This window comes from Mustelus asterias, chromosome 3 (assembly GCF_964213995.1).
Source record: "Mustelus asterias chromosome 3, sMusAst1.hap1.1, whole genome shotgun sequence".
NCBI classification, from domain to species: Eukaryota; Metazoa; Chordata; class Chondrichthyes; order Carcharhiniformes; family Triakidae; genus Mustelus; species Mustelus asterias.
Window position 1 is genome coordinate 76208278 of NC_135803.1, and position 11690 is coordinate 76219967.

The following is an 11690-nucleotide window of genomic DNA, read 5'->3' on the forward strand; positions in this document are numbered from 1 at the left end:
ACTTTCTATATTTATATTAGTCTGGTCATCTGTTTACTGTATTGGGGCAATCGCAGCAGTGAGAGATTTTCAATTGGGGATCAACCAAGCACCAGATGCATTTGAAGCACCTGCCAAATGGCCATTCTACTGCAGTGCCTGAAAACCCTCAAATGACAGCAGGCAGTCAGCGTGAGGTGCGGTCAATTAAAGGAGTAAGTTAGTGGAAATGCCAGGGCAAGGGTTGGGGGGGCGAGAATTGGAGAATGGTGAAATTGGGAGATTTTTGCATCATCAGATCAGACCCTCATGCTCCTCCTGGCCCCATCTTTGTAACAACCAAAACTGTACCTTTATTGAAGAGGCCTCCAGAAGTCCCTTAACACATCACCAGTTAGGCCTCTGAGGCCTGAGGGCATACCTTGCCCATTATTCCATTAAAATCACAACCAGTGTCCTACAATAGATGTGGAACCAAAATTTGTATTTTTAAACAACCTCTTGTCTGTTTTGATCAAAAGCTGGGCCTCCAATTAAAGGCCTGTTTGAAAACTGAGTTCTGTGGGCAAACAGGTCCAGTTTTTTCGGGTAGACACTGAAAATCTCTCCTATTAGTATCTATAAATCATGGTTAGGATTATGTTCAGTTCTGAGCACCCCATGTTTGGAAGGATTTCAAGGCCTTGCGAGAGTGTGGGAGAGATTTACTAGATGATATCAGGAATAAGAGACTTCATTTATGTGGAGAGAATACTTTGGGACTATTCTCCTTACAACAAGAGAACATTAAGAGATAACTTGAAAGAGTTGTTCAAAATCATGAAGTGTATTGTTAGCATCAATAAGGAGAAACTGGTTCCGGGGACAGGAAATCAGAGGGCATAAAGGAGGAGATGTGCTTTTACATAGCAAGCTATTATGACCTGGAGTGCATCACTTGCAATGATTGTGGAAGCAGATTCAATAGGGACTTTCAGAAAGGAATTGGTTAGAATACTTGCAGGGAAGAAAATTCTGGGGCTGTCGGGTAAAGTTAGAAAAGTGGGGCTAAGTGGAAAGCTTTTTCAAAGGACTGGAACAAGCATGATGGACCAAATGGCCTCTATGATTCTACAGCCAAATTTCAAACTCACCTCACAGTAACCAGCAATAAGTTCCTGATTGTAGCTCTACACAAACAGTGTTTCACATTCAACAATAAGAAGCAAAATGCAATACTTGATATTGCAGCACTGCCAATTCACTTCTTCTGTGTACATAGAACATAGAACAGTACAGCACAGAACAGGCCCTTCGGCCCACGATGTTGTGCCGAGCTTTATCTGAAACCAAGATCAAGCTATCCCACTCCCTATCATCTGTGTAGGAGATCAACTTTCAATTAATCACTGAGAAACCAGACAGAAGCTTTCAAAAACCATAATCCAGGACACCACCAAAGTTGTGCAAACTAAATAAAATACAACAACCAAATAAGGTGATTAATTCAACCCAAATTAAGTTTTAAAGGCTTGTGGGTTGAATTTTCTTTATTCATTCAAGGGATGTGGGCCTCGCTGGTTAGGCCAGCATTTATTGTCCATCCCTAATTGCCCTTGAGAAGGTGATGATGAGCTTCCTTCTGGAACTGCTGCAGTCCCTGTGGTGTAGGTACACCCTCAGTGCTGTTGGGGCGGGAGTTCCAGGATGTTGACCCAGTAACAGTGAAGGAATGGCAATATAGTTTCAAGTGAGGATGGTGAGTAACTTGGAGGGAACTTCCAGGTGGTGATATTCCCAGGTATCTGCTGCCCTTGTTCTTCCAGATGGTAGTGGTCGTGGGTTTGGAAGGTGCTGCCTATGGACCCTTGCTGAGTTCCTGCAGTGTATGTTGTAAAAGGTAGACATTTAATGCTTTAACAGTGTTTCCGTTTAGCATTTGAATCTGTTGACATAGACTGCGTTTGTGGACATATCCGGTTACACAGAGACACATTCATGTGGGAATGGGGCCTCCTCGGCTATCACACGGCTCCGCTTAACAAATTTGTGGGTGGATCCCCTGGGATTTTATCATCGGGATTTTACTTGTTGTGGAAGAGGTAAGAAATTGACATGATTCTCGATTTCAACACAGGGGTGAGGAAACATGTGTAATGCGGTGTAATTTGAAACATAAGAGAGGAGACTTTAGTGCATCAACACCATTATGAGAAGAATCAAATTGAAAAAGATGAGAAAGGCGAAAAGGGAAAAGATGGATAGGAACTGGAAAATTGAATTGGTTTGTGGTTGTCACCTGAGTTTTAATTCAGTGTTTAACAGGACATGATAAATAGTTGCAAAGGTAACATTTGTTTTATAAAGAGACAAATGAATGGCACTATCAGTGACAAAAATACATTGCATCACTCGGCCTGTTCATCAGTAACTTAATTAATATATCACCTTTAACGTAATAAAGTATCCCAAATATCACAGGTTACAAAACAAGATTTGACATCGAGCTGCACAAGATGTGAGGTCAGATGACCAAAAGCTTGGTCAAAGAGATAGGTTTTAAGGAGCATCTTGAAGGAGAAAAAGTGAGGTGGGGCTGGAGAGGTGTTGGGAGGGAATTCCAGAATGTAGAGCCTGCACCTGAAGGCACAGCCACCAATGCCAGAGTGATTAAAATCAGGTATGGGCAAGAGGCCAGAATTGGAGGTGTGCAGGTATCTCGGAGACTTGTGGGGTAGCCTTGGAGGAGATCACAGAGATCGGGAGGGCTGGGCCATGCAGGGACTTAAAAACAAGGACGAGAATTTAAAAATGGAGTTGTTGCTTCAGTGGGAGTGCGTCAGTGAGCACGCTGGGTGGTGAGTAAATGGACTTGGTGTGAGTTAGGGCATGCGCAGCAGAGGCAATCTGAGTGACAGGTGTTGTCAGTACACATGTGGAGACTGATGTGTTTCCAGATGATGTCACCAAAGAGCAACATGTCAGTGGGAGATAGTACGGGGCCAAGGATTGATTCTTGGGGGACACCAAAGGTAACAGTGCAGGAGCAGGAAGAGAAACCATTGCAAGTGATTCTCTGACCATAATTAAACTGATTACAATGGAACTGGGTGAAAGCAGTCCCACCCAATTGGACAACTATAGACAGATGTTGGAGAATGGTGCTCATCAAGGTCGAGCAGGTGGAGGAGGATGAGGAGAGATAGTTTACCCTTGTCACAGTCACATAGGATGTCATGTCGGACTTTAATACAAGTTGTTCCAGTGTTGTGGCAGGGTGAAAATATTATTGAAAGGATTCTAAATGGCGTTCTGGGGAAGATTTATATGGCTTTCGAACTCTCCTTCTGAGCAGGTGGTGGAACCAGGGTCTTTGAATATTAAAGGCAGAGGTGGATAGATCCCTCGTAACCAAGCGGGTTATCAAGGGTGGGCAGGATGTAGATTTGAGATTACTATCAAATCAGCCATGATCTTATTAAATGGCGGAGCAGGTTCGAGGAGCTGAATAGCCACCTGCTGCTGCTTGTTTTGTATGTTTGCATTTGGGAGGTGGCAACACATTCAAGGACTTTGGAGAGGAATGGGAGGTTGAAGACAGACAGTAGTTTGTAATGAAGGAGTGGCAAAGGGTCAATATTCTTGAGTCATGTCCCTGTGCAAACCTCCCATCACAAAGTATTTTGTTACTGTAGCTCTGTAATGGCAGATTCCCACTGCAATGGATTATAGAACTGCACCTTGTCATAATATGTGGTGGCCAGATGAAATTGTAATGAGATCTTCCTTGAAACATTGAACCAGTGAAAATATAAGGCAAAGTAACTGGTCACCTTACAGTAGCAGTGACGTTGGATATAGATTTTCTATAATATTAGTAAAGCAGGTCTGAAGGAAGCAGGTCTGTGCAAAGCTGCTGTGCTGCTCGAAGCTTTCACCCACAGGTCGAAGGATTAGCTCCAAGCTGCCTGGATTGAAGTTCGCCTTCGTATCTTTGAAGTTGGAGCCAGAAACCCTCATTGGGCTCCACCACTGGCCTGGCTGACTTCACATGCTGCAAAAATAAAACACAGCGGCAGGTTTAAAATAAATCAGTCAGACTCTCCTCATCCATGAGGGAACATGAACTGATATGATTCGCCTCACTGGCTAAGGAGCCAAATATAAGAGTTCCACTTCCACCCTAGCTAGCCTCGCCTAACTCAGGCCAGCCCAATGACCCAGCTTGGCCCTTCTAGGCAGCACCATCGAGGGCAATGTGGTTTCTCACCAAAAGGTTTGCCAATTCCTAATGGTTCATGTTGGAAAATCAAAGGCTTTGGAGAACAGCAGAAGCCCAGTAGGACAGCCCGAGAGCACACACAGCAAAAATATCACAGGCCAGAGAGCAGAATGAGATTGCAGAGACCCGAGAACATGCCAGCAAGAGGGGCCTGAGGGTAGAGAGGCCTGAGAGCACAACAAGAGCACTGGAGGGCCAGAGCACAGCGAGAGCACTGGAGGCCCGAGAGCACAGCAAGAGCACTGGAGGGCCAGAGCACAGCAAGAGCACTGGAGGCCCGAGAGCACAGCAAGAGCACTGGAGGCCCGAGAGCACAGCGAGAGCACTGGAGGCCTGAGAATGCACCGAGAGCACTGGAGGCCCAGAGCACAGCGAGAGCACTGGATGGCCAGAGCACAGCAAGCCAACTGGAGGCCCGAGAGCACAGCGAGAGCAGTGGAGGGCCAGAGCACAGAGCACTGGAGATCCAGAGCACAGCAAGAGCAGTGGAGGGCCAGGGCACTGGAGGGCCAGAGCACAGCGAGAGCAGTGTAGGCCCAAGAGCACAGCGACAGTGCAGAGGTGAGACAGCACAGAATAGCAGAGGCCTGAGACCATAATCTGTGTAAATGGAATAGCAGAGTCAGCAAATTGATAAACAACAAGAAAATATCAAGGATTGATACAAAGGACAGCATGTAGATGATTGCTTTATCTTTTGTTTGTCTTTATTCTCTCCCAAAGTTCAAGCAGTTAACTAAACAAAAAAATTTAGCTAATTGTCTAATGAGTTTAAGATTTAGTAAGTTTTAATTAGGTCTAAGTCAAAGTAAGTCTTTAATTTTTAATTTGTTTATATAATAGTTCAATAAATAGAGTCATGGCAGGAGGTCACAGTCAGATACACATTCTGTGCCATATAGGAACTGAAAGTCGTTCATCATGTCCTGGGTGGCCCTCTGTGTCCTTGGCTGGAGGAGTTTAAGTCCAGGTTTCGGAGCTTGAGCATCATTGTGTCATTGTGACACATCCGCAAAGCTGAGAACTAGGGGGGTAGTAGGTATGTGGAGGTAGTCATCCAGCAGGCAGGGAGAAGGAATGGATGACAGCGAAGAAGCAGCAGGCAGTTAATGCAGGAGTTTCCTTAGTGCATCTCACTCTCCAAAAGATTCAGCTGGCCAAGGGGCGAAGGCAGAAAAGCAGTCATTGCTATAATGGTTGGTGAAATATTTCAATGTTGTAGAAATGATTCCAGGATGGTGTTGCCTCCCTGGTGCCAGGGTAAAGGAATGGCAACTTCAGAGTACCCTGAGGGGGAAGGGTGAACAGCTAGAGGTTTTGGTTCACGTCAGTGTCAATGACATAGGTAGAAAGAGGAATGAGGCCCCCATAGTGGGTGAGGAGCAGACAAACATTGGGAAGGCAGTGGGACCAGATGGTGGTGGTGATCAATGGCAGGTGTTTATCCACATGGTTCCAGATGCAGTGCCGCAAAAAGTTCAATGACTTCACACAACTAGTCAAGGTCAGTGACTGTATCTTCAAATGCCATATCCCACCATCTATCCCACAAGCCTCACATCGTTCAACGTATCACACCCCATCACTCACTTTCTCCATCACAACTATTGTTACACCTCACTCTATCTCTGATTAAACTCTTTCCGTTGCTTCCAATTTAGTACTGCCCCAAGCCTCGCACCTATACCTCACCACTTGCATACACTACCAGCTATTCAACCATGACAGGCACATCACCCAAAGCACAACACTCACTAATCCACTTCGCTCCCTTTTTCAAAACAAGACGGTGCAAAACTGGTGGCATCAAGAGTTAATAGGCAGGCGACAGGCACGACTCGTTGTTTTTACCCTGGTGGATGCATAAATAGTTGCCATTATTGGAGTGGCTACTGCTGAGGCCAATGTGCTGAAACAATTGAAGATGATGGGATTCTGCTGCCTAAGCCTCCTCTTCGCACCCCACTTCCCCCATCCCACAATTGCTTCCGACTTATGAGCAGCTGATGGTGTAAAGACACATTTCTCCTTTCTGATTCCTGGTCAGGCAGCACTGGAGGAGAAAGAGGTGAAAGAGCAGGAAATGATGAAGAAGCAACACCATCACTCACTCTCACACTTGCAGCCGTAGCGTGCTTTAGAAAATAGATTAGGACCAGGATCTGCACATGGTGAGGCATCAGATATGGGTGGCCTGAGGTTAGAGCCAGGTGGACAAGCGTAGCACAAGTGCCAGTTCACAAGAGGGCAAAGATGTACATGAGCTCTGCTGCGGTGGACTCAAATGAAGACTGATGGGATGGCCTAGGAAATTGGAGTGCACAATGAAATGCGTGGCCCATTCAGAAGTCTGCTAGAAAGCCTATGCTCAGTATCGAGAAAGTTGGAGGAGTCCAACTTGGCAGCAGGGCTTCGTGCCAAGCTCGAAGCCTATCCTTCCTAGAGTGTACATGATATCCAAATCCATTTCCAGACTTGTGCACCCAACCATGAAGCAGCGTCTGAGACTGATGTCTGAGCTTGGACTACAGCAGGAGTCACCCATAGCCGGCACTGCAGCTCAGACTAAAGTCAGGCAAGGTCAGCTTGCTGTTACACTAACGCAGGCTGATTATCACAAGCTGCCCACTCTGTTTAATTCTGCCATTCTTGTGCACTAAATGCCTCACATTGATGCCACCTGACAGGGTTCCCACCAGAGACACGCACACTCCATGGATGCTGTTTTGGAGGCAAATTGGCACTTGCAGCACCGAAAAGCCAGGAGCGACAGAGCCAAGAGAGTGCGCTTCAAATCAAATAGGTAGAAGCCCTGCCTGAGCTGCTCTCTTAGCCTTTTTATTTACAGGCAGTATGAGTTTCTTCAATTATCAGACAACAGACTGACAAGAAACTGCCTTGTGGTAACCATGCTGGAAACGTTACCAGCAATTATAATTTAAAGCAGCAAATTAAAGTAAATCAGCAGTGAGAAAGGAAAAAGGTTGAACCTAACCTTTGGAGCAATTTAATTTATTTAATGGGTCTAATTGAAGACCCTCCCGCCTTTCAGTCCTATTGCTCACCACCCTTCCTCATTGATTTCTATAAAAGCAATTTGGTCAATAGCTTTGCATCTATTGAGAACATCTAGTACAAAAACATTAAACTCCAAAGGAACAAAGTGCAGCTGTCCATTACCCACAATGCTAGAGTGAAACTAAGGCTGCCTGCTGCCCTCTGTTGCTGTAGAAACCATCCCATTAATGTTGTGGGCCAGGTTCCACAGAAGGAACGATGTTTTATTGTTCCTCTGCAATTTCCTCCTGATTTTTCCCGAAGGTGCTGACTCATATCTGGTGCTGATTTATGATTGACATTGGGTCTTTTTGTGCCTATTTCCCATAAGCAAGCTTAGAGAGTTAGGTATTGTTAAGCTGTCCCCTCATTATAACAGGAGGAGGCCGTTCAGTCCTTCGAGCCTGCTCTGCCATTCAAATAAACCATGACTGGTCTGAACGCCATTTCCATGTAACCTCCATTTTGTGTCCCTATCTTCTATCCTGCATTTTGGTCCCTATCCTCTTGTAAACCAGGCTTTGGTGTGGATCAGTTACGTGACAATAACCTGGAAACGTATTGGCAGTTAATGTCTCCACCCCAGTTAATGACCTCCATCCCTGTTAACTTTACCTACCAAAAATATCAAACTCAGTCTCAAAATTTGCATCATCCAGAACTTTCTGAGTCTGTCAGATTTCTGATACCCTTTGTGTGAGAAAATGCTTCCTCATTTCCCAGGTGCCATAGAAACACGGACCTGATGTGCACATCCTTGAATCAAGCAAGGATCACTGAATGGCAATCAGGAGTGCAAAAACCAAGCCATATGCCAGCGGACGCCATGTTCATTGCCCCATATATGTGTCGAGGCATCTGATCTCAGGTGAGGTTTCTGCAATTGGCCTTGGTGCCCCTGGGCTGGGATGGGAGAATTGGCTTCCCATTCCGGATTATCATCCTGTGATTGCTGCTGGAGATTGACCACACGTGGACAGCAAACTAAGTCTAAATTGGACTACAACTGCGCTGCCCTCTGTGCTTGAATAGCCTTCAGTCACTCACTTGGAGGGCTGCTGGCAACAATGGGACCATGTGCCACATATGCAAAGCAGAGAGAAGTTGACTGAAGAGGAGTTAGTCTTTTCGGCAATAAGTTCCGGTGGACCTTCCAAAATCATTGACTGTAGACCTGAGCTGGAATATTGCCCAATTGTGAAAACCGCACTTCGGGTCAAGGCTTTGGAAAGGGTGCTGTGGAGATTTAGTTAAACTGCACCTTAAATGAGCGCTTTCAGTTATCTGGAGAGAGTGGAAAAGTTCTCCTGAGAGCAGAGAAGATTAAGGGGAAATTTAATGCAGACACCAGCAGGTTTTGATAAAGTAGATAGGGAGAAGCTGCTTCCAGCAACAGGAGTTTGGGCAGCCAGAGGGCACAGATTTAAGGGTTATTTGCAAAAGAACCAGAGGTGAGATGAGGAACAGTGATTTTACTGTGTTTTGGAAGATATTGGTTGTAAGGACTGTGAATGCAAATTTGAAAGGGGAATTGGACAAATACTTGCAAAGGAACAATTACACTCTGGGGAAAGACTCTGGGGAAGGGTGCAACCGATTGGATAGCTCCTTCAAAGAGCCATGATGGGCCAATTGGACTCCTACTACACCCCAGAAGGAAAATGTAGTACAACGGAGAAATAGGAATATTCGACCAACCTGTTATTTTCCCCACTGGGACTGTATAATTTCAGATTGCCCTTGCATTGCAGAACAACACACAGGGGTGAGCCGGCAATGTAAGTGACGAATGGTGATGTCAATGCCCACTGGGATTTCCCAGCAGATTTCACTCTGTTTATAACTCACTCACCTCGAATGCTTCCTGGAGGGAGAGGTGCCTGTGCTTCATGAGGTAAGCAGTGCAGATGGCCGCTGATCTGCTGCGGCCGTTCTTGCAGTACACCAGCGTCCTGCCGCCTGCCCTCCTGGTACTTTCGATCGCGTCGGCGCACCGGTCGAAGTACTTGTAGAGATTCTCAGCCGGGTCGTCAAAGACTGGGACCCGCATGGTACTTATCTTCAGCCCCGGGAAGGGCTGCTGCTTCGACACATTGACGCAAAATGTCACCCTCTCTCTAGAGAGCAGCTCGTCATCGCAGGCCGACCGGGAGTTACTAATCAGCAATGAGTCAGTGAGCTTGCACAGCTGAAGCATTTAACAAGAGAACAAACCGGCACCACCAATCAAAAGTAAAGAGTTTTGACGGAAAACCCTGTGGAACGACCTGGTCTCCTGGAGGTGTCAGAACTCAGCCCCTGCAACACTTCATCTTGGTCAGGTAACCTTCAGTGGCTGCAGCGGGGCGAGCAAATAATGGGGACATTCTTTGCACTTGAAGCGCATCCCTCTGAAAGCTGCCTTGTACTCCCGGGGAAGCGTGTGTGTAATGAATCTGCTATATTTACTGCCAAGGCATTGCTTGGGAGGATTCCACCAGGTCCTAATGCCACTGGACTGGCATACCGGCAGCACAACATTTTCACTTTTTAAGGGAAACATCAAATAAATAAACATGTTCACTACTCTCACTACTTTTTTCCATTCTGATGCCTTTCAGTATCTCACCCACATGACCATTTATTGTGTTATTTAATCACATTTTGTTTTCTTTGTTCTTTTTTGCATGGGACGTGGGCATCGCTGACAAGGCCAGCCTTTGCTACCTATCCCTAATCACCCTTGAGCTGAGTGGCTTGCGAGGCCACTTCAGAGGGCAGTTAAGAATCAACCTCATTAGTGTGGGTCTGGAGTCACATGTAGACCATACCAGGCAAGGACGGCAGATTTCCTTCCCTAGTAAACCAGATGGGTTTTTACAGCAATCAATAATAGTTTCCTAGTCAGTAGTACTGACACTAGTGCCGGAAATCTCTAACCTCATCCACGGCTGGGATTCTCCGATGCCTCTGAAGTGACTGGAGTTTTGGCTCCAGTCACTGCAGCGGCGCCGGAGAATTTTCCATTCTTGCTGGCAGCGGAGGCAGGGTGAATGAGATTGGAGAATCCTGCCCTAGGTTTCTATTCCTCATTTAATTAAAAGAATTAACATTCTACCCATTGCTGTGGGATTTGAACCCATGACTTCACAGCATTAGCTAGACCTCTGGATTACCATTACTGCACTGGATTAGTCCAGTGATATTACCACTTTTCCAGCATCAGCTCATATGGGACATCACAGTCAAGACCAGTCCCACCCTCACCCACAGGCGCTTTCCACTGGGTGAGCTTCTTCTCCCCCAGTAACACTAGATGGCCAAGTGCAGCACTCTAGTTTCCATGTGAGGTGAGATCAGCCAACCATCCAGATGAGAGAGTTAATCTACAAATGAATATTCGTGAGAAAATGTGACTGGGAAAGTACAGGAGTTGCATGCCATCTTTATCGCAGGAAAATCACACACAAGTGGCAAGCCTCTCAATGGAATTCACCTTCTCAGGATTGTGTGCTCAGAAGAAAGGATGGTACAGTGAGGCAGTCTTAAGTAATGAAGGTAAGGAATAGGTCAATTAATCTTGCACTCAGTGATCTCATTGGTGTCCTTTTCACTTAATTGTTTGAGATTTTGAACTCCCCAATGGGCCAATGGTTGGAGAGGGTGAAAATCAGCTAAAGTACCCATTTTTTCAGCGCCAACCAATGGTTTAGGATTGGGCATGATTGTGGTGCCCTTCATAGACAAGTAACTTGCATACCCTCCCTCTTTCGGCTCACCCATGTCAAATGCCAGGTGGTTAAGGTACCAGAGAGCTGCCCAGGATAAGTAAGGGAAGGAGGATATGATAAAAAAGCAAAAATCACACATGTTGGCTGAAATTTTCCAGCCATTCCTGTCAGTGAGATCTTTTGGTCCTGCCTACAGCGACTCTTCGCCACAGATTTCCTTAGAGTGAAAAAGATGCGAACAACACAAAAAGCCATTGAGAGCAGCGGGACTGGAAGATCCTGCCACTGGCCAATGATGGGCCTCCTCCATTGCCACAAAACATGCTGCCAGGGGGGGGGGGGGGGGGGGGGGGGGGGGCAAGGTGATGCTGTATAATCTCACCCATTATCTCCATGTGAAATTACTCTGAATGAGATTATTGGCTACCAGGGTACTCAATAGACTGGGATGATGAAATCCTTCATAGGACACAATAGTCCCTGTGATCCTGGGGCCTGTGAAACAGTTGTGAGTGAACATTGGCTGGAATACATCAGAAAGGGTTTGGAATGTGAGGCTGGATTAATACAATAGGACTCTTGCTGGGTAGTCTTGGCAAATCATGGAATATTTCCACTGGACTTTCCCTGAGGAGATTAGAGTAGAATTTATGAAAGAGCAGACTGATCAAAGACAGTGGAAA

At 46.0% G+C, this 11690-nt stretch overlaps 1 protein-coding gene across 3 annotated transcripts; it reads right to left on the reverse strand.

The window, feature by feature from the left end:
* Nucleotides 1-1453: 1453 nt before the first annotated feature.
* On the reverse strand, nt 1454-9708 carry dusp28 (dual specificity phosphatase 28). Of its 3 annotated transcripts, XR_013497442.1 has the most exons (3): nt 9150-9707; nt 3792-4012; nt 1454-1837 (listed from the first exon to the last, which is right to left on the reverse strand). XR_013497442.1 is itself a non-coding variant. In XM_078209246.1 (2 exons), exons 1-2 carry the CDS (start codon nt 9492-9494, stop codon nt 1817-1819), a joined length of 366 nt encoding a protein of 121 aa, XP_078065372.1. In that variant the 5' UTR covers nt 9495-9708; the 3' UTR covers nt 1454-1816. The 3 variants fall into 3 exon arrangements, 2 of the variants coding, with proteins under 2 accessions (XP_078065372.1, XP_078065371.1); XM_078209246.1 differs by lacking the exon at nt 3792-4012 and having other exon boundaries at nt 9150-9708; XM_078209245.1 differs by having other exon boundaries at nt 1454-4012.
* Nucleotides 9709-11690: the final 1982 nt, after the last annotated feature.

Coding starts and splice junctions, on each gene's coding strand:
- dusp28 (XM_078209245.1), bottom strand. CDS start 9,494: ATGCTTCAGCTGTGCAAGCTCACTGACTCATTGCTGATTAGTAACTCC. Junction 4,013..9,149: donor CCCTCCAGGAAGCATTCGAG/GTGAGTGAGTTA, acceptor TTATTTTTGCAG/CATGTGAAGTCAGCCAGGCC.